The sequence below is a fragment of the Eurosta solidaginis genome, chromosome 4 (assembly GCF_040869045.1).
Source record: "Eurosta solidaginis isolate ZX-2024a chromosome 4, ASM4086904v1, whole genome shotgun sequence".
In the NCBI taxonomy this organism is placed as follows: domain Eukaryota; kingdom Metazoa; phylum Arthropoda; class Insecta; order Diptera; family Tephritidae; genus Eurosta; species Eurosta solidaginis.
In genome coordinates, this window is record NC_090322.1 from 275,556,216 (window position 1) to 275,579,367 (window position 23,152).

The window sequence follows — 23,152 nt, forward strand, 5'->3', positions numbered from 1 at the left end:
CTAGGTACTAGTGATCATACTCCTCCTTAATCTAGGGCGTTGATCAGACAATTAAATAAAAGCGTTGGACGTGTCAAATTTCTATTGATAGTCGTAAGACCAACTGAACCTTAATCAGGTTATGCTACGCCTCACATTTTTAGAAATTTCACGCGCTCAACGCTTTTATTTAATTGTCTGATCAACGCCATAGATTCAGGAGGACTGTGATGACTAGTACCTAGGACGTACCTAATTATTTTCTAGCTTTTAGTATCATTATTACTTATTGTAAGTATTGTTTTCAATAAAACCGTTTAGCCTAATTTTTGTTTTTAATTATTTTATTTTCAAGTTTTTAGTCTTAATTGCCTATTACTTCTCATTCTATTTAGTTCATTTAGTGACTCATTATTACAAGGCCGCTATACTGGCAATTTGTTACAATCCAAGTCCTCAATACATAATCCATCCAAAGACTTCACTCGACTCAGCGCCACGTATGCTTGTCCCTCCTCGAACTCCATAGTATTTTAATGTCACTTCTACTGGACTATATGTAATATTTGTTCCAAATATGAGCCTAACCGGAGCACAAATACGATTTTTTTTTAATATCTCGATACCTGCGCCACCTAGTGGCGATTTTTTTTTCATAGGTCGCTCTCTATTCATGTATGTATTATGTGTTCCAAATATGAGCTAAATCCGACCGCAACTCCATGCGCCACCTATCACAGTTTTTTTTTTCTTATTATTGCATTGTCATCGGGTTCTGAACTATATTCCATGTTTCAAGCTTGTAGCTTATCGGGAAGTTCTTAAATTTTAATCACAAAATTCGTTCACAACGGCCGGCCGCTACACAGAGCCAAGCTAAATAAACCCGTTTAAAAAGGAATGCGTTTGTAAAGTTTACTGAAGAATTATGATATGTACTACCATTTATCTCGTATTTAGTTCTAACCCTGTTTGTGAGTATGCCAAAGTATATTATTTTAAAGAATTGTTGGATTATTCGCCTAAACAATAAGGCATGTACATTAAGCTGGGTCGATTTATTAACCTATATCGCGTCATCGATTTTTGATAGGTTTTGGGCTCAGGAAAAAAAGTTCCATTAAGCATACCCAAAAAAATAATTTTCGAGCCTGCAAAATTTCAGTTTTTTTACTTTTTTTCTTTAATTTTTAAGGTTTTCTGTAGTTTTTTGAAAAAAAAAAAAAATTTTTGGGTTTTGAGGAGTTTGTTGGTGAAAAAATTAATTTTTTCGCCATTTTTTTTAAGGGTTTCTTCAGACGCGTGCAAAAGTGTTGCCGATGAAAACGAATTTTTCTCATAGCTCCTATCCCACTTAAAATTATGCGATAAAAACGTTGGAATTAACAGTTCAAAAAAAAATTTTTTTTTGGTTTTTGTGACTTGTTTTGGTCGAAATCGATTTTTTTCATTTTCAATGCTACAAATCATTTTTTATGTATAAGTTTCCGTTAGACCCACCAATAAGTATACCAAAATGATCAGGGGACGAGCTAAGTTGATTTAGCCATGTCCGTCTGTCCGTCCGTCTGTCCGTCTGTCTGTTTGTTTGAACGCAAACTAGTCCCCCAATTTTTGAGATATATTTTTATATTTTTATCGCATAATTTTAAGTGGGATAGGAACTATGAGACAAATTCGTTTTCATCGGCAACACTTTTGCACGTTTCTGAAGAAACCCTTAAAAAAATGGCGAAAAATTAATTTTTTCACCAAAACACTCCTCAAACCCCAAAAAATATTTTTTTTTCAAAAAACTGTTATCGCCAAAGTTTTTAGCGGACAATTTTGAGTCGGACAGGGTATACATGAAAATTTTAAAATCAAATGAAAATTTTTTAAGTAGGTTATGAAAAAAACCTTAAAACTCAAAGAAAAAAAAAAGTAAAAAAACTCAAATTTTGCAGGCTCGAAAATAATTTTTTTGGGTATGCTTATTGGAACTTTTTTGTCCTGAGCCCAAAACCTATCGAAAAATCGATGGCGCGATATGGGTTACCTTTCGCCCATGCAAACCAACTCAGCTTAATGTACATACATATGTACATATGTATGTAGTAGGGTGCGGCACAGTTTTTCGTATATAAAAACTAATTTCAAAACTTGATTGGCTTTTCAAATAAAATCTTTCAGTAATCATATTTTGTCCTTAGTGTGTCGGTATAATCATAATGCTAATCACTTAAGACATATTCTCTCACTTTTAAAAATTTTGGGAGTTTTTTCATAACTATAAAATATGGTAATTTGTCCTGCTAGGTAAAAAAAAAAAATACTTGGCGCGCGATTTACCGCCAAATGTTTCCTACAAATGGGCGGGAAGGGACCCACAGTGCTTCCAAGTCATCCCTGTTTGCAGACCTATTGAACACTTTATTGACTGGTTTAATCGCATACAGCTCAAACATCAGCACGATGCGTACAATTGTGACTACCAACTGTACTGCTCTGCATCCTATTAGTACCAGTTTGGAAGCAGTCAATCAACCTGTAGGGCGAAACTGTCGATTTGCGTGACTACCTCTCATTTTCTCTACAGGGAAGAAACTTATGAAGGTACTTCTTGTGTAGGTGGCATTACCCCTTCAGTATGATTTTTTGATATAAATTGTGACCAGTTACAGTTATTTGCATTCCCTGGTTCAATTATCGTATAGTCGTTGAGCAATAGAACACAGGTATGGCAAGAATAAAACTGTTTCTAGAGAATCGCTTGCGTGGATTCAATGGAAAAGTCACCACCATGTTTTATTGAGAAGGACACACTTTAATGTATGAGTCTCTACTTTGCCTGCACCTACATAATAATGTGAGCATGTATGTTTGCATGTACATAGTGATAATCGCGCCCCGTCCTCGCGAAATTCTTTGCTCTGCAAAAAATGCCAAGAATTTGTTCATAACTTGCAGTTGGCGAGAGCTTTTCACAAACTATTGCAGCCATGTAATGCGAACGTCAAACTCGTCGTGACGTCTAACGGTATTTAATCAAGCTATACGCAAATCAAACACCTCTTTCGATCCCCAGTCCACCTGATCATACGAATTGACATTTATCATGCTTAAGCAAACACACACCCATACATATATACATACAAATCACACGTATTAAGAACCAATTCATTCACCCATAATGACGTCTACCTTTCATCGATTTGAGTGTATGTGTGTATGTGTTTGCGTAGATACAGTCGGCTGGTGGCAGCGATGGCGATCACGACATCGTCTCATAAATAAACAAAATCTGAAGCAACATTAAATGTGCGCGTTTCGTTTAATTTCAATAATAATCCACGCCGTTTTTGTTCGGTGAAATGCCAGTGAAAATGCATTTTATTTTCATATATGTACATATGTATGTATGTATATCATATTATAAACATGTTGCGGATTAATATCTTGTTATCTTTTTGTATGCACAAATTGTTCTTGATTAATTGATGATTTTGGATATTAATTAAAAATAAATGCGATTGCTATTTTGAATGATTTATTTTGAATAATTAACGATTTAGGTGTATTTGTACGTTCATGAGACGAATTATTGTTGCTTGCAATCTAAAAGAGTTTCAAGTCGAAAATTTTATTTTATTGTATTAGAAAAAAGGTAAGGGGTTTTGTAAATAAATATGCACTAGGCAAGTGTAATCTTGAATCATTGAAAGCATAACCAAGTTTATAATAAATCTTATAAAAAATTAGCGTCAAAACAAACATCCGAGATACGAAACTTAACTTGAAATTTAGTACAGCTGGACTTGGTTAAAATCGTTGACAATCGCTATCTACTAATAGCTCCGTCACATAAGACGTTTTTCATATAGATGAGTTTAACACAAGCTTATGCATTATGAATAGATTGTACGTATTTTTATGGAGAACGGTAGATTGAGCGACACTGGCCTCATCTGCTATGGAAAAGTAGTCAACTCCCAAATTTTGTTGCAAGCAAATCATAAGAAGAAGAATTTGATATTTGCTTTGGCTAAAGGTGTCGGCACACTTTGCAAGTGAATTTATTTTTCCCTCGGGTTGGTAAAATTTCTAACAATTTTCGCAATTAATTACTGCAATATAACAATCGAATAAGACACAAAATATGTTAGCAAGTATTTTTGTTGTGTAGGGAGAATATTTATAACAGTGCTTCGCGAAATTTTGAATGTGAATGGGCAAGGCGAAATAAACTTCAATTGCCAAGTCTGAAGTTTCTTCATATTTACAAACCCAACATCTTGGTTGATTGTGGCGATGTTATTGGAATGCATAAGCTGGTGTTAAACGCATCTATATGAAAAATGTCATTGTGCCGCGGCCTTAAAGCATCCTACTAAGGAAATTATTTACATTAATGCAATCACTATAAGCCAGCTGCGGCGTATGAGTAACATTTTTTGGACACTTAATTTTGATGGCACAGAGTCGGCTTAATCAAAGCGGAAGCTTCGAAGCCAAGTTCCGAAGCGAACGATCATTTCGGCTGCCAGATGATTCGTTCATCTATTTTTGTTGTGTGACATTCGTCTGACCACACGAAAACAGGTCATCGCTACGTTGTTTTCGTTTAGGTAGACGAAAGTTTTTAGTGCTGGTCATGATGTTGGTGAAGGTTTTGAGGAAAAGCACAGCATGCAAAGCTTTAATTTTTTTTGGATTTTTGGCTTCTTTTTCTGAAATAATTAGTAAAGTTTTCTACATTAAAGCCCTAATTGAACTCAATCTTCCATACAAATTACAAATTTGCCTAATCGCGTGAAAAATCTAGTCGGCTTTGCTTGGTGCTTCGATTTTTATTGTCAATGTAACAAATGACAATCAAATATAAATTATTTTCAATAATTTACGAAAAATAGAAAAAACACGAAAAAATTCAAAATTTAATTTTCGCTGCATTTGCTGCAAAAGATAATATGGCTTTTTCGAAAATGGGCACATATTTGGTTTATGCATTTTATTTTGATTGTATTTATAGTTTAGAAGGAACGGCTGCTTTCCATTTTAACTATTTTTTGTAAAAACGAAATATTTTTTGGGGCTGCTGACAGATGTTTGCTTAATGAAGCAAAAGGCTTGTATGAAAAGGGAAAATTAATTATTTCATTAATTAAAATTGTGATTCGATTAAGTTTCTGTGTGAAAACGGTATTATATAAAAACTTATAATATTGAAAGCTATATATATAGGATTTCATATCAGATGACCTGTTAATAAGTTATAATTTTACAGAACACATACAAATACTCAAGAACAAAATAATCCTTAACTAGTTAAGTAGATAACTGGCAGTATAAAATTATTATTATTATTATATTAAAGTGAACATGCTTAGTGGGTCGTGTGAATAGAAAACGCAAAATCTTTTTCTTCAAGATTTCAAAAATTTTACGTAAATAAATCTGTATAAGAGATACTTAAAAAATTAAGTTAAAGCTGTAAATATCCATTGCTTATATTTTTATTCACTCGGCAAAGCAATATTTTTCTCTATATTCGCCTTTCTTTAGATTCCTCAGAGGTAGTGCAATAGCAGCATAAATTTTTTTTTGCAATACAATTGGGAATTCCCAAGAGTGTAGTATTCATGAAAAATTATAAGATTTGAGTTGTATCCATGGCACACACGGTGAATAGGAGGCCTTGTGTATTACCTAAATATCTTCAAGCAAATGTAAACAGCTCCCAAAGATGCCACTTCATAGTAAAAATCAGAAAATCAAAAAAAATATGAGAAAACCCCTTCAGATGAGTTTTCCCTGAGACCTTTTCATGGCAGAAATACACTCTGAGTGTTTGCCAAACACTGCCGAGGGGCGACCCAGCTTAGACAAAATTTCTTCTAAATAAAAAACTTGATTCTAAAATTTTTCTTGTTTTGCCCGGGGCGTGAGCACGCTATCATCACACCACGGCGGTCACCAAGCCCAAGACTTTAAATTGAAAATTTTTTTGATTGTGTTTGTTTATCTTTTATAAGGGACGTTCTTTATTAAAGAAACGTGAAATTAAATATAATACAAAATATCCGACTATAAATAAAAATCGGTTATTCGTCAGCCAAAAAAACTAGAAATTCAGAAATTTTTGCAATGAACTTTGCGGTGAAATGGGGACAACCATGTATAAAAACTTATCTGGCACAATCATACATATTTATCTCTAAAATAAATCTGTACATATTGGTTTTAGGTTATTGTTTACCTACTGCAAAATCTTTAAGATTTTTTTTTGTGATTTCCGGCAATTAATAAAATTACAAATTTCCTCTTAATTTCTGCATTTACTAATTCGCCGAAAATGTTGTTTAGATCATGATGGAATCACTTACAAAGTATAACCGCTTCTGATATTATTGAGGTTTTTCCACAATGAAAACACGCAAAGTGTATTTAACAAAGTGTGATTGAATTTGACAGTTTTCTCATTAAGGATCGGACTATAATGTCAAAAAGAAAAAATCTTAGACCTTTAAGAAAATATTTCAAAACTATTAAAATTTGTGAAATATAGCTTTGATTTCATTTGTGAAATATAGTTATTATTTTTAAATAAAACATCATCACTTGCGATAGGAACACGCCAAGATCAGTAGGGTACATGTCCACTTATAATATTTCGCAGCTTAGAAGCGCATGTTGTTGTAGCAATAAAAGCACCCCCAAAGGTTTATGCTCATTTCCCGGTTACGAGCACCATTAAGGTACACCCCCGACCATCCCGGAACGATTTAATATTACCACGTTGATCCGTATAGGCAACCCCGCCACCAACCTCTAGTTCCACGAGGAACTTGGGGTCGCGAGAGCCTCGCCATCTAAATATTTGTATGATACTTTCATATATGTATCAGGATTCCCTTTGGGTAGGTGAGGTTGGCAATTGGGTTGCGGAAGGTAAATGCTCTTTTAGCGCTTAACAACCCTTTCAATTCTCTTATAACTCCATTTATATTATAGAATGTAGACGTATGAAAAGAAGCACGAGGCATGAAGATTGCGATGAGAAGAAAGCTATGGCGTTGTTTTAACAAATTTATCCCGGTTTCCCAAAAAAAATTTTAAGGAAACTTATTTTATCAGCTGTCCATTAGGTAACGTGCTCTGTTGTATCCAGGAGCTGTTTCCATTCCAATTGAATCGAGTCCTTCAAGTTGGGCACAATTAAGGTAAATACCATACATACATGTTTCAAAAGGAAAGCCCTGTCCAAACCAGTTTTCGAAAGGAGAAAATATGAAACATGGAAGTAAGGCTCGAGTAGTTCTGAAAGTGGGAAGATAATTAATGCGGAAAAGCATAAATATTGGGCTATTAAATACAAAAATGGCTTAAATGGTTTGTAAACAGATGTGTTTTATTTTTTAGCAAAATATCCTTTTAATATAGAGTCAGGTAGACAGATGTAACTTGTGTGTCTGGTTTTATTGAAACAAGTATGGCCGGCTTTTGAAGTTCTCATATTATTTTCTTTGTAGTTATAAATAATGCTGGTACACCAGGAAAAATTAAAAAAAAAAAAAAACCGAAATGATAAAAGGCTACATGCACCACATAGGGTTAATTCATTTGTTTGACATAATAGTCCCTCCCAAGAGAATCATATTCAACTGTCAATAACACTTTTTTAAATTCACTTTGATTGTACGCATACATATTGTTACGAACATTAGCAACACTAAGGGGTACTGTTATCTCTAAGCCGATGCTAAACAGTGATATCATGCACATCCATAAATCAATCATTATGTATCTACATAAACGAATCAATAATTATATCTACACATATGTACGTACACGCAGTGGAGAATCAGCGCACAAACACATGCATATATCTTGGGTGGTCACAAGAGAGGGCAATAATTTGTGCAAGTATTACTCACGCGCATATGAGAAGCTATAAACGTAGTTGTGGCTGGTGATTTTGTAGATGATAACTAACTAGTAAGTTCTGGAATGGAAAAGCCTAGAAGTATGCAACGAGAAATCAAAAAGTATACACAAACACATGCATATATCTTGGGTGCTCACAAGAGAGGGCAATAATTTGTGCAAGTATTACTCACGCGCATATGAGAAGCTATAAACGTAGTTTTGGCTGGTGATTTTGTAGCTGATAACTAACTAGTAAGTTCTGGAATGGAAAAGCCTAGAAGTATGCAACGAGAAATCAAAAAGTATAAAAGGCCGCGACAGTAGAGGCGCGAGAGTTCGTTCATTTAAGCTATCAATCAGTTTGATTTAAAAAATCTATTAGCTGCGGAGTATAAGTGTTACTGTGAAGTACTTTAATTAAGGCCATTTTGCATTATTAAATAGTGGAGTTATTTTCTCAACTGTTTAGTGATTCGAACGTTAGCAGTGGGCTAAATAAGAGGATTTGCAGTAAATTCGTTACAATATTTATGTATTTTCACAAACAAACACGAATATGAATTGAACAAAGTGGCCTCTCTTCGCTACACTCTTCACTTCTGCACAAAGAAAAAGATGTTTCTGTTTTCTTAAACGTTATAATGTACTTTGGTTATTTATTAATAATTGTTAATTAAGTTCCAACTTTAACTTCCAAATAAACACATATGTGTAAAAGTATTGAAAAGAAATGTATTCGTATATAGCTACACCACAGGAGCGCGTCCGGGATTGCCGATTGTTAGTACTTGACTAGCTTGACTGCTTCGTTGAATAAAGATCGTTGGAGACGATGGCAGTGCATGTGAATTTGCGTCTTTCCACTCGCCGCGCACGGCTGCGCATAATAATTTCGCCGCCGTCTGAATATTGTAGGAGGCGGGTTAAACATGAATATTTTACTTTGTTTACTTTTTGATGTTATTTTGTTTGTAGATTGATTTTTAAATATTAACTTGCTCAAGAATATTGAAAACAAATTCGTGCTAATTGTGGATAAGACAAGTGTGCGTTGAATAGAGGATTTGTTGATTGGGTAATCATCTAGACCTAGAGCTTCCACTACAGCTTGAACTACATAAACAGAATCTCGAATATTGAGTTGACATCTGTCTAAAGTCGCAACCAATTTTGGCGTGACACAATTTTTTCTTCCTCTTTTTGCTACTGCAGTTAAAGAACGAATTGATTGAGAAGTGGAAGGAGGCGGTACGCTCAGACTTTCTTCAGAGCTTGCAGATTGGTCATATAATTCTGTGTAATATCCTTGTTAGCAGCAGCAGATGCCGGCAAGCCCTCTGTGGACATTTGTTTTAATCTATATTTCTCCTTTGTTAATTGTGTAAGCCTTGCCTTTTCTTCAATCACAGCCAACTTTTTGTCTACACCCATTAAGCAACCTGGGCGCCCTGGCTCTCTCTGTTTTTGTAAGAATATTTTATGTTCTTCTATTTTAATTATGTTGAGAGCATCAGCATGGGCGATATCGAATTATCTAAATCCTGTTGAAACTACTCCTCGCGACGTTTATAAAAATCCGATATCTTCTTTCAATTTTTTTGCAGCTCTCGCCAGAATTGATAAAGATCCACAATTTTCTTAACACAATTAGGAAAAGCTTTGGTGGGTATTCTAGCCTTTTCCCAGAATATAATGCACTCCCGAGTCACAAGATTTGCACTTTCGCTAATACTTAGCTTTATTTCGCGAATGTTGAAAAACAGTACCGCAAGAATTTGACGATTCGACGGTAATTTTGCTCCCGTTATTTGGTGAATCCTGAAGCAGGTTCCCGAAACCTTCTTCAAATTGGACCACACAACACCGTCCCCTTGCTGGGACAACAAATTCTCCACAAGAATCCCAGAGAGGAACGAGGGCGGCGGGGAGCCGGGATCTCACGAAATATCCGTTTCTACAGATGGCTCTAAACTAAACAACAGAGTCTGCAGCGGAATATTCTCAGAGAAGGTCAATCTAAGCGATAGTTTTCGGTTAACCGACCACTGCAGTGTTTTTCAGGCTGAGCTTATGGCTATCTGGGAAGCAGCCTTCTATATTGCAAACCTGCAGGTGACCAATTCTATTTCAATTTTCTCTGACAGCCAAGCTGCCATAAAATCCCTGCAATGCAGTAATATCTCGTCACTTGTGGCATTGAAGTGCAGAGAAACCCTCAACAAACTAGCTGAAAATGGCAACCTAAGCATAATATGGGTTCCTGGCCACTGTGACATCTCAGGAAACAGCGCCGCGTATGAGCTAGGTAGGGAAGGCACCAACCTGCAAACAATAACCTCCGCTGGTTGGGCCAGCCCTCCTCTAAACACTTGTAAACACTGCCTATGATCTCTTTTCACGGATCAAGCAAACGCCAGATAGGGCAAGGAACCTACATGTAGTATATCCAAGCAAATCTGGCCTAAGCTGGATGAAAAGAGATCGCAATCGGTGATATTGTTAAACCGTATCTCTATAAGCCCACTAGTGGGCCTTCTCACAGGTCACTGTCCCATGGGCACTCACGGTGCCTATATGGGCCTACAGACAAATGACTTCTGCCGCAGCTTTAGGGATGAGGAGGAGATAGAAAGCGTAGAGAACTATCTGTGCCACTGTCCCGCACTGTCAAAAACCAGGTACCGATGCCACCTCAGACACTCCTTTGGGTGCCTTGCGGAGCTGGAATCTACAAACACAAACGACATCTTGCGTTTCATCAGGCAAACGCGCTGGTTTAGCCTCACTGGGGTCTAAACTTTCTTCTTCTTCCAAAGTAGGGAAACAGGAAATAGCGGCCCCCGCGTGGTAGCAAAACGGGCCGCTCGGACAGCGGAGGCAGCCATTTTAACCTAATCTAACCTTGGTGATTAATCTCGCCCACCAGAAATATACTATATTTTTTGCTTCTTAGTTCCACTGACATTTTCGAAATGAAAAACTATACGCGTTATTTAGTCTACAACTCAAGACTAATACTGCGTGCACATCTTATTTGAACGAACAGTTGTGTAGACATTTTTTTCTATTATCGGGAAACGCCACCAAATATGTTGGTCCAGTATTTTCAAATCTTTTTATTTGCAAAAAGCTATCGTATTTACAAAGCTGCGCGGCGTTACGTTGTTGCGCCAATACAGAAGGTGGCGCCACTGCCGCCCAACACTTTCCCTGTGTTCCAATGGACAGTGATACAGAACCGGATAAAAATTTAACTCGATAATGCAATAACATGGAACAATTTGTTGTTGCCATTGAATGTTACATTTTTATCGAAATCTGGATCACTGTCCATTGGAACACGGGCCTTGGCATAATTGCACCAATAAGCTAAAATCCCTCCCATCTACACCACCGATGTTACTCCTAAAATTATATTCTAAATAGAGTGTACTAACAAACCTAAATCGTAAAAAATTCTTTATAGAACACGGCATTTCCAATAAAAATAATTTGATCGAAAGTTAACCTTTGAATCTGAACCAACTTGTTTCCAAAGTAATTCGGCACGGTTTAGAGTTTTCGAAATGAGCTTATATTTTTTTATTGATTACTAGAAGACCCGGCAGACGTTGTCCTGTCCTTAATTTGGACTATCTGCATACATTTTAATAAGCTTTTTCCGTCTGACTCTGCCCTTAGACACCAAAGCAATTACACGGAAGTATATCCGCACCACCTAAAAATATGAGCGCCACTGCGTATACGTAACATTTTATTATTACGTATAAACAAAAAAAAATTGCAATAAAATAATATTGCGACCATAAACTGAGATATAACCTATCCTATCTCTCAAGTTAGATCAAACTACACACGGGGTGCAAAACAAATTCAAAATCGGTTTAGTAGTTTAGGAGTCCATCGCGGCCAAAAATGTTGTGACACGTGTTTTTTATATATTAAGATATTGGATTAAGGAGAACCGATCTGAAGGTTATGCGTTACAAAAAAGACTTTTAAAAATAAGGGACACCCTAATGTACATACACATATATTTTCGGAAACACTAAAAGCTGCCTTTGTTTTAGTTGTTTTCCAGAATTCTTGATAAAAAGAAATATTCCTACTTTCAGGAAAATGCTGTGGTCATCCATGTTCATAGTAATAGCGTGTTTATTTTGATGAGAGTACGCAGTTATATATATTTTTTAAGGAAAACACATTTGTAAATAAATAAACGAACAGTTCTAAAAGACTCAAAGTATTTTTAAATCGAAATTATATAAGTGCAAAAAAAACTCAAAAATTATCAGGTAGCGAATCGACGGTAGAGAAAAAATTATACATACAATCGAAATCCAAAATCAGTTAGAAAAATCTTTCACACGGCTGCTCAGTTCGAAGATTGAACACGTTAAAAAAATAAGTTAAACATTAGGAACTACAAAGTTGTTGAGAACAAATATCGTTCTGTTGTTGTTGTTGTAGCAGTGCTTCGCCCCACCTAACAGACGCGACCGATCACAAACTGTCATCAATATCCTCTAACGGGAGTCCAAGGAAACTTGCTGTTTCAACAGGGGTGGACCATAGGGAAAGGGGTGTTAGAGGCGTTGGTTCCACATTACAATTAAAGAGATGGTTGGTGTCATGTGGGGACACATTGCAAGCGGGGCATACATTTTGTATGTCGGGGTTGATTCTGGATAGGTAAGAGTTTAACCTGTTACAGTATCCAGAACGAAGTTGAGCCAGAGTGACACGCGTTTCCCTGGGGGAACTCCCTGGGGAGTATGCGTTCCTCTTCCGCAAGTTTTGGATACTTTACTTTGAGTACTGGATTCGCCGGGAAATTCCCGGCATAAAGGTCCGACGCCTGTTTGTGGAGTTCACCAAGGACCTGCTTGTGTTTTTTCGCTTCATACGGCTGGGTTCTCAGGTGCCGTATTTCCTCAAAATGCTTACGGAGATGACTCCTTAAGCCCCTATGCGGTGCTGGCTCGTCAATCAGATGTCTGTTGGGATGCCCAGGTTTCTGGGTATTCAACAGGAACTGTTTGGTCAGCATCTCGTTTCTTTCCCTGATGGGGAGTATTCTCGCCTCATTATGCAGGTGGTGTTCTGGGGACATAAGAAGACAGCCCGTGGCAATTCTGAGAGCAGTATTTTGGCAGGCCTGTAGCTTCTTCCAGTGGGTAATTTTTAGGCTTGGCGACCATATGGGTGACGCGTAATCGGCTGGCTAATTGCTTTGTATGTAGTCATGAGCGTTTCTTTATCTTTTGCCCAGGTACTGCCAGCAAGGGATTTGAGGATTTTGTTACGGCTCTGAATTCTCGGAACAATTGCGGCTGCGTGCTCACCAAAATGTAGATCCTGATCAAACGTCACACCCAAGATTTTGGGGTGTAGGACAGTCGGTAGCGTAGAGCTATCGACGTGGATGTTCAAAATGGTCGACATTTGGGTCGTCCATGTTGCAAATAAGGTCGCGGAAGATTTAGTCGGTGATAATGCCAGGTTTCGCGAGGCGAAAAAACTGGAGAGATCAGGGAGGTAGCCGTTTATTTTATTGCATAGCTCATCGATCTGTGGGCCATGGCCTGTGGCCATTACTGTGCAGTCATCGGCGTAGGAAACGATTCTGACTCCTTCCGGTGGTGAAGGTAGCTTAGATATGTAGAAATTAAACAAAAGTGGGGATAGGACACCACCCTGTGGCACCCCTTGTTTAATTCTCCTTGGCTTTGATGTTTCGTTTCTAAATTGCACCGATGCCTGCCGACCACCCAGATAATTTGCGGTCCACCTTTTAAGACATGGGTAGACCCTTCCAGGATCGTTCTCAAACCAAGCGTTAAATTAAAGAGTTTTTGAAAATCAATTCAGTGACTTTCTTCCAGAGAACATTACGCCACATAAAATTATAGACATTCTTAATTATTTGGGGGGAAAAAGAAATATTACAAAATTCCCCCTCCATTTTTGAAGTGTATTATAGTTTCGTTTATTGAGAGCTAGATTACTCAAGATTGAAATATTTCACATAATTGTATTAGAAGACAAATTTTCTTGCTCTGTGCCCGTATCGCGTTCTACGATCCGTGATCGAATTCGCTAAAGCCCTGAAGTGGGTAATCGGATTAGACAAACATCTGAAATGGTGGTTACCAGTACTCATTAGATACAACCACTAATCGGTTGGTTTGCAATTTTTTTCCTGAAAAGTGTTTCATGAGAACAAAGCATTAACGACCGCAACCAGGCTTATATACAAAAATAATTAATAATTTTGTAATTAATATTAAAATTTTCTCAATTTAGGAAATGCTTTCTTCATTTTATGTAAGAGTTTTTTCCTGAATGTATGAAATGTAGGAAAATATCGCGTGTACATTCGCCTAAAATTTCTTTAAATTCCTATATCTAAGTAGGCGTGGCCTTTTACAGATTTCGTTTAAGCCAAATCTATGACTATGATCAATATACGCTTACGAAGACTCTGCAAGGTTGAAATATTGATTGGGACCATCATCTTCGGCGTAAAGAGCTTAAAAACCATGTTTCCCAAATAGGAATGATTTTTTGCCTTCTCCATTCAGCTCAGCGCAGTAATCTACCTAATGCTGTAACTGTTCTATCAGGAATTTTTCCCCGTCTTCGAAAAAAGCTAGTGAGAGAGAGGAGCTTGACATGGAGGAGGCAAAATTAGATGTGTGGAGTGTGCTAAAGTAAAACAATATTCTCATAGGACGAAACGAACCATCAGATCATAAGAAGTATAAAAAAGCAAATTCTGGTTGAAAAAATGCACAAATAGGCGGGAAATTACGCACTTTACACCAATCTTTTCAAACATGGAGATGAAGCTGGTACTCAATTTGGAAATTTGATATAATAATTAAATTAGGTCTCTGAAACTGAAGCATAGTCATTTGTTGATTTAACAAGTTTACTTATTATTACTTTTTTGCTTTTTATGCATTTTATAAATTTTTTCATGTGTTTTGCCAGGTCGTCTGCTAACAAAAACTAGTTTATCGTAGCTATGTTGTATTTACGATATGTGTCGTTGTCGAATTCACAAATTCCGTTATAATGTTTTGCGTCTTGGCTATGTACAGACAACTACGCTAATCACCGCTAGGTGGTGCAAGCATGGGTTGTTGCAGTGTGTGAACCAAAAGTTTCGTTTTCAATTTGAATATTTTCTGATTAACAGAGTCAACCTAATAAAAAAGCGTTGCGGCAGTTTTCTGTCAAAAAAGGCTCATGTACATACAAATTATATAAGAACAACCGACAATGAATTTACTGCTTAAAAAGCTAACTCGATTTCCAATTTTTGGTCTGCGTGATATTTTGGTTTGACGTTTGCATACATGTTTTACATTCTGGCAACGCATATTTATTTCGATTGGGGCAAAACAAATCGCATATGTTCGTGCATTACGCAAACGCAATGCGTTTTTATTAGGTTGACCTGTAACCTGTAATAAACTTAAATACATACATACATACATACATAAGTATTTAGGTATGTACATATCTATTTTTATTATTGCAACGACTCACCCTCACATTTGAGGCCTTGAATGAAGAATCCTGCCATGAGGGAACCACAGTGATCACAAAATGTTGGTGACATAAAAGTGTGCGGCTTGAAACGATGAGGCATGTCGATTTTGAAACGTTCGCGTAGCAGCTGAAAATTGAAAAATGTTTGCATAAAATTTTAAAATTTGCTATCTGAATCACTTACGATTGTGCTGGCTGAGTTGAAAACGGAGCCAGAACATTTACTTAAAAGTTTTTCATGACATTTCTTGTGCACAGCAGTCTGGCAAGCTGAAAGCGTAAGAGAGTTTTTGTAGTAAAGATTTTTTTTTTTAAATCTCAAATACTAATTCCCTTACTTATACACTGATAGCCTTTCTTGCCAAATCCCCAAACGAATAGATTGCAAAACGCACAAAATGTCGGCTGCCTGAAGAATTTCCCCACAAACCGGTGACCGTTATAATCATGCGTTCTGGTAAAAGTAAAAACAAAAAAGTGAAAGAGCAAGGCGAAGTTTTTTTCGCTTTAGAGTTGGCAGATTCCGCGATTTTAATTCGTTACTGTGAAAGAGCAGTGCGAGAGGAGCAATGATCTAATTCGCAAATGTTAACTGTGATAATCCTCCTGTTCCAATGGTACATGAACCAGATACGGATAGAGATTTAACCATATGGATCACACTGTTGTTGCATTTGCATGTTAAATCTCTATCCGTATCTGGTTGATGTACAATTGGAACACGAGGAATATGAATCAGAGAATCCGTGCTTTAAGCCGGAGTAATTGGTGCCGTATGTCTTATCGCTGCATCCGTATCCCTAACGTAATCAGCTGTTTATCGTTACGATGGTAAACCAAAACCCAATTGGTTGGCTACGATACGGTTACGACCTTAGCGGCACCAATAATCGATTGCATTGATTCTCATAAGGTTGGTCGAATCAGCTGTTAAAAGGTTACCGATACGATTACCGTTAAAGCACCAATATCTCCAGCTTTATGCTGATATTAATTGCTAGATGTCGAATAAACTGAAACAAAGGCGGCTATGCAAACGCCATTGCTTACAGCTTACTGCGCCACACCTATCATGGCTTTATGGATTTATATCTATCGACGTCAATTTAGTATCGAGGGTGACACCTAGGGCTACTTAGTAGCATCACGAATCGCACACGCATTGGTTCATACTATCGCAGCTAATTTTTTCCTGGGACGAGAAATATGAGAGGGACTGTGCTCTTTAAATAACATTTACATCAAAATTTGCCAACTATAATGCATCGCCTTCATATTTACTTCAGTTGTTTGATAGCGCCGCGCCGATTCGTTATGCTGCGAGGCCGTGTTCGTTGGCCAATGTAATCACCACTTCCGCCACTACTACCCGCGCTGTGCCCCGTTTCGTGATCACAAACCAAGTGTTGGCCAGGTAATTCATAGGAATGAAGTTTATGACCACCGCAATAATTACTACGCTCGCGATCGCGATCACGATCTCTATCTCGGTCTCTGTCTCTATCTTGGTATCGATCTCTTTCTCTATCACGGTATATGCGTCCATTGGCCGATGGAGGTGAATGATTGTAATAATAAGGCTACGTGAGATATGACAAAATTTACGTATTTCAGTTTATATATTTATATTGTTGCAAATACTTTACATCCCACTCATATTGTTTTTGCTGTTTTGGTGCAGATCGCGTTTGTGGCCTTTGACCATTATGATGCCCATTGGATTTGGGCTTGCGCACTTGGGCGCGCGTAAACATCATCTCAATGCCGTTATGGTAGCCGTTGCCGCTTGTGGATAAATAATTGCTGACGTATGACGTATCGATTTTGAAAGTTATGCCGCTTGTGACTCCACTGGATTATAATCTTAAATAAAATTTTTTTATGTTATTGAAGATTGTAAATATTTACATTTGTAAAAGAACACGAAAATAAAAATGTATTTAGTGTGTGGACATATTGATATGGATTTTACGTTAAATCTATTTTGATTTTAATTGAGTTCACTAGAAAAACGCGAAAACAACTTTTAAAGGTCTTAATTTTTTATTGTTTGTTTATTGTGCTCGCTTTGTTTGGTGCTATAAACTTTTGATTTTTTGTGGCATGTCTTAGATTCAGCTGGAAGGTTAAATGCGCTAAAATGATATTTAAAAGAAGCTTCCGGAATGAGTTAAATTTATGTTTGTGTAGAGACTTTTATTGGAATTCCACGTCAGGGTGCTTTTCGATACTTTTCACACACATTAACACTAATTGAGCAATTGAGCCAGAAAAAATTATTTGTACATACATGATTTCCACCTTTGCCACCATCACAGTCAGTCTATAGTCGTCATTGAGAGGTGTTTTTGCATACAGTTTTTTAGGAACGAAAAATATAATCATGGGTAAGTAGTTTGTATTTTTTCCGTGAAAGACGTTACATAAGTATATTCTTCGTTTTTCTTAGAGCGGTTAAGGAAATATGCCTTAGAAGCAAAATTAAAAAAAGGGAGGATATTCGAAAGAAACGACAACAAAAAGCCCATAAAGATACTGCTCGTCAGCGCCAAAGCAAAAAGCATAACAAAAAGCGACTAAATACGTTATGACGTTGAAGAAAAACACAACGTAAGTAACTTTTTTATAACCAGCAGAATCTCAATAAGCTACGTGAATTAAACAAAAAATATTGTATGTTTGTATATTAATACTTAAAAAACAACAACAACAAAATTTTCAAGATGCCAATCAACTTCTACATCTTAGGGAAACCGCTATTCATTAAGACCAAGGAAAAAAAATGTTTGTCAGGTGAAAACCCGACCACTCTCTTCGAAAAGGGGAGTAAGGAAAACCCGTACTGATATTACTACTAGCAACAACGAAGAGAGAGACACAAATGAAGATGACGACTTCGAAAAGAGAACCATTTAAAGCTTTCTAAAGCCAGAAGGCAAATTGCGGAGAATTATCGAAGAGCTGAAAAAAACAATAGCAAATAAGGTTATTTTAGCATGCAAATGGAAGAACAGGTACTAGAGGCTAGTTCGAAAAAATTCAGAGAATGATGATATTGAAGGAAAAGTGGAAAAAATAGAAAAGTCAGGGCGTCACGCTATACATACGAGTTTAATTCAATTCGAAGTTTTGAAGAAACAACTTCACGATAGAAAACTTTCGCTTAAAAAAGAAAAAGAGCATTCGATGTTTTTTCAATGTTTGGCAGGCACGGTAGTGAAAAAATATAAAAAACTTGATAAAATTACACATATAGTACCAAAATATTTTTTAAACAAATTTCAAAATTCAAATTCAATTAAGTTTAAAAGATTACCTGGAAAAAGGGCTATAATTAAAAAAGAAAAAGTGGAAAGGGTTCGACTTTTTTTAGAAAAGGATGAAAATAGCTCTGTAGCACCAGGAAGTAGGGACACAATAACGAAAAACGGTGTCAAGAAAAGTAAAAGATATATATCGTTGATGCATATGCAATTCCACCTATCTACCTACTGCAAAACCTCCCAACTGACGAAAGTGGCAAAAATGAGATTTGGTAACCCTGCATTCCAGGCATCGAGTTTCATCTATAAAACTAAAAAATTTCGTATTCCAACAGAAAATTCCATAAAAAAACGGTAAATGCAAAACCGCATGTAAAGTGTGTAGTCAAATTTTATTTGCAAAACCAACCATCATTTAGTTCTGCTCAGCAAGTTGATAAACCAAGTGTCAATACTACGGACAGGGAGTAGGCTAATTTCTTTGTTCTTTGCTTTTCAATTTTCTTCAAATTTTAACTTTTTGTTAATATAATATATGTACATACATACATACCAGAAATGGCTTCAAATAAAGGATCTGATATAATTATGGAAAAGTTTTTGAAAGGTAACAAAAAAAGAAATAATGTGCTTTATATACATATATAATATCAAAGTGTTTGCATGTATGTACATTAAAATATAAATTTAGATGCTTGGGCGACTCCACCAAGTTCTCCTGGAACTTCCTATTCAGAGTTGGAATTGTCGCCGTACACGCATGGGATGCGCATCTCAATAGAGAATGATGAAGAATTTTTCAATTTTCCCAGCATGTTCAATTCTCCTGTTAAGAAAGGTATAACCTAAACCAAAACTATTTGCAAAGAGGCCAGAATATACATAAAGAGGAACCTAGAAATTCACCGCATGGTAAGAAAATTCCTCCACCTCCATAAGAAATACACTATGCGGCGAATTCCTTACTCGCGAGGTGCTGAATTGCACTGGATCCTCTTATATTCTAGCCTCTTTGCTTTTTGGTTACATGTAAAGAAATGTTGTATGTGTTTCTTCCAGCTACGGCAAGAGCGAAGAGCGACACAGATAACAATGCGGCGGAATCAAAAAAACACAGCAACGATTCTATCAAAGGTGACTGTGATATTCCCCCAGCAAGGAACACCTTCCAGAAATAAAAATTTTGGAAGAAAACAAAATAAAAGACGGAAACGGAACACAGACAATTGGAAAATAGAGATCAACAAAAAGAAAAGAATGCTTGGAGAAGAATACATAGGGTTTCGAAAAACACAAAACAAAATAGTCCAAGATGTGCCACGAATGAAGAGAGTGCTTAATAAGTCAACTTGTGCTAAAGCTTGCCAAAAGAGTAAAACATTTGATTGTAAAAGGTTTAGTGAGCAGCAAAGAGAACACATTTTTGCAAACTTTTGGAAAAACATTAATTGGCAACAAAAACAAAAATATGTTTGCTCGCTGGTTCACGTTTAAAATACAAAAGCAACTAAGCGCAGCAAATTAAAGAAATCAAATTCTTTCGCCTATTTTCTCAAAGATGGTACCGAAAGGCCAAGGGTTTGCAAAAATATGTTTTTATCGACCTTAGGACTAAAGGCATGGACTGTACGTTCGTAGCTCACTAATACACAGGGTTCGTGCAACACTAAAAAGAAACGCAATTCCACGAAAAATTCCAAAAAAAAAAACTTGTAAAAATTTTTTGGCATCTTTGCAGGTCAACATCAAGCAAACTCTATTTAGAGCCAGTCATTGAAACAAAATCACAGTTGTACTTCTATATAAGAATAAAGCTCTCGAACTTTCTCTACCCATAGTCTCAAGATGTTATTTTGATAATATCTTCTCGAAGAAAATATATCTCTTTTTATACTCAGTTGAGCAGAGCTCACAGAGTATATTAACTTTGATTGGATAACGGTTGGTTGTACAGGTATAAAGGAATCGAGATAGATATAGACTTCCATATACATATCATAATCATCAGCATCGAAAAATAATTTGATTGAGCCATGTCCGTCCGTCCGTCTGTCCGTTAACACGATAACTTGAGTAAATATTGAGGTATCTTGATGAAATTTGGTATGTAGGTTTTTGGGCACTCATCTCAGATCGCTATTTAAAATGAACGATATCGGACTATAACCACGCCCACTTTTTCGATATCGAAAATTTCGAAAAATCGAAAAAGTGCGATAATTCATTACCAAATACGGATAAAGCAATGAAACTTGGTAGGTGAGTTGAACTTATGACGCAGAATAGAAAACTAGTAAAATTAGGACAATGGGCGTGGCACCGCCCACTTTTAAAAGAAGGTAATTTAGAAATTTTGCAGGCTGTAATTTGGCAGTCGTTGAAGATATCATGATGAAATTTGGCAGGAACGTTACTCCTACTACTATATGTACGCTTAATAAAAATTTGCAAAATCGGTGAAGGGCCACGCCCACTTTTAAAAAAAATTGTTTTTTAAAGTAAAATTTTAACAAAAAATTTAATATCTTTACAGTATATAAGTAAATTATGTCACCATTCAACTCCAGTAATGATATGGTGCAACAAAGTACAAAAATAAAAGAAAATTTCAAAATGGGCGTGGCTCCGCCCTTTTTCATTTAATTTGTCTAGGATACTTTTAATGCCATATGTCGAAAAAAACATTACCAATCCTTGTGAAATTTGGTAGAAGCTTAGATTCTAGGACGATAACTGTTTTCTGTGAAAAAAGGCGAAATCGTTGAAGCCAAAAAACCTTGTAAAATGGGTGTGACACCTACCATATTAAATAGAAGAAATTGAAAAAGTTTTGCAGGTCGAAATCAAAAGCACTTGGAATCTTGGAAGGATAACTGTTCGTTGTATTACATATATAAATAAATTAGCGGTACCCGACAGATGATGTTCTGGGTCACCCTGGTCCACATTTTGGTCGATGTCTCGAAAACGCCTTCACATATACAACTACCGCCACTCCCTTTTAAAACTCCCATTAATACCTTTAATTTGATACCCATATCATACAAACAAATTCTAGAGTCAGCCCTGGTCGACCTTTATGGCGATATCTCGAAAAGGCGTCTACCCATAGAACTAAGGCCCACTCCCTTTTAAAATACTCTCTAATACCTTCCATTTGATACACATGTCATACAAACACATTCCAGGGTTACCCTAGGTTCATTTTACTACCAGGTGATTTTCCCTTATTTTGTCTCCATAGCTCTCAACTGAGTATGTAATCTTTGGTTACACCCGAACTTAGCCTTCCTTACTTGTTAAACCTAAAAAAGATGAGTGCGATACTTGCATTGCTTTTAAGACCGGAAATATATCCGAAGTGGAATATAAAGGTCACATCGACCTCAAAAATTCAGGACGATTAGAAAAAATGATACCATTCTTGCCAATTCTGGAGAAATTCATTTAATTACAGTTGACCTACAGGCTGTTAAACTATGCCCGAAATTAAACGCCAGCGCTGCTTATTATAAAACTAAGCTTGCTGTGCATAACTTCACAGCTTACAACTTAGTTACTAAAGAAGTTGTTTGCTATTGGTTTGATGAAATCGCAGCCGACTTAAAGTCTTCAACGTTTGCCAACTTTTATGTGGACTATATATCATCAATACTTCGTAAAGATGTAAAACCTTTGGTGATTTATTCCGATGGTTGCACATATCAGAATCGAAATTCTGTTGTCGCCAATGCACTCCTTAGGCTTGCCATTGAATACAATGTTGACATAACTCAAAAATTTTTAGTAAAGGGGCATACACAGATGGAGGTAGATTCGGTTCACTCTGTAATTGAGCGGAAATTAAAGAATCGGCAAATATATTTACCTAGCCAATATATTTCGGCAACACAGGAATCCAGACGCAATCCGTTTCCATATATCGCACGTGAGTTGGACTACACATTTTTTATAGACTATGATAATAAAGAATATCAATTATATGAATCCATACGCCCAGGTCGCAAAAAAGGGGATAAAGTCGTTTTCGATTTACGTGTCTTGAAATACTCTTCCGATGCATCAATCAATTTTAAGTTGTCTTTCGAAAGCACTTTTCTAGAGCTTCCACACCGACCTAAACGTAAATGGAATAAAAACACTCCTCACGTTCTTTATTTGTCTCGTATACCAATACAAAAATCTAAATACCAGCAATAACAAGAATTGGAACATGTAATTCCTTCTGACTGTCACTACTTTTATGAAAATTTACCTTACAAACAATAGATACTAAGATTTATGTCTGTAAAGTTAATTATAAAAAGATAAAAAGAAAGAATTTTGTTTTTATTCGATATGCGGTCTATAAAAAATAAAATTTACAGAAACACACAATTATGATAAACTTCAGTTCAATACTGGTTTACTGCGGTAAGTTGCACCACCTATTAAAAGTAGAA

The 23,152-nt window shown here is 36.4% G+C and overlaps 1 protein-coding gene across 2 annotated transcripts in view; it reads right to left on the reverse strand.

The window, feature by feature from the left end:
- The window catches only part of Pkcdelta (Protein kinase C delta), a 65,809-nt gene that overhangs the window by 37,469 nt on the left and 5,188 nt on the right, over nucleotides 1–23,152 (reverse strand). For both annotated transcript variants that reach the window (XM_067778432.1, XM_067778430.1), the window contains exons 2-6: nucleotides 17,094–17,310; nucleotides 16,729–17,027; nucleotides 15,786–15,901; nucleotides 15,632–15,717; nucleotides 15,445–15,574 (exon numbers count right to left, since the gene is read on the reverse strand). In XM_067778432.1, the coding sequence (XP_067634533.1) occupies nucleotides 15,445–15,574; nucleotides 15,632–15,717; nucleotides 15,786–15,901; nucleotides 16,729–17,027; nucleotides 17,094–17,204 (742 nt within the window). In that variant the 5' untranslated portion in view covers nucleotides 17,205–17,310. The remainder of the gene's footprint in view (nucleotides 1–15,444; nucleotides 15,575–15,631; nucleotides 15,718–15,785; nucleotides 15,902–16,728; nucleotides 17,028–17,093; nucleotides 17,311–23,152) is intronic.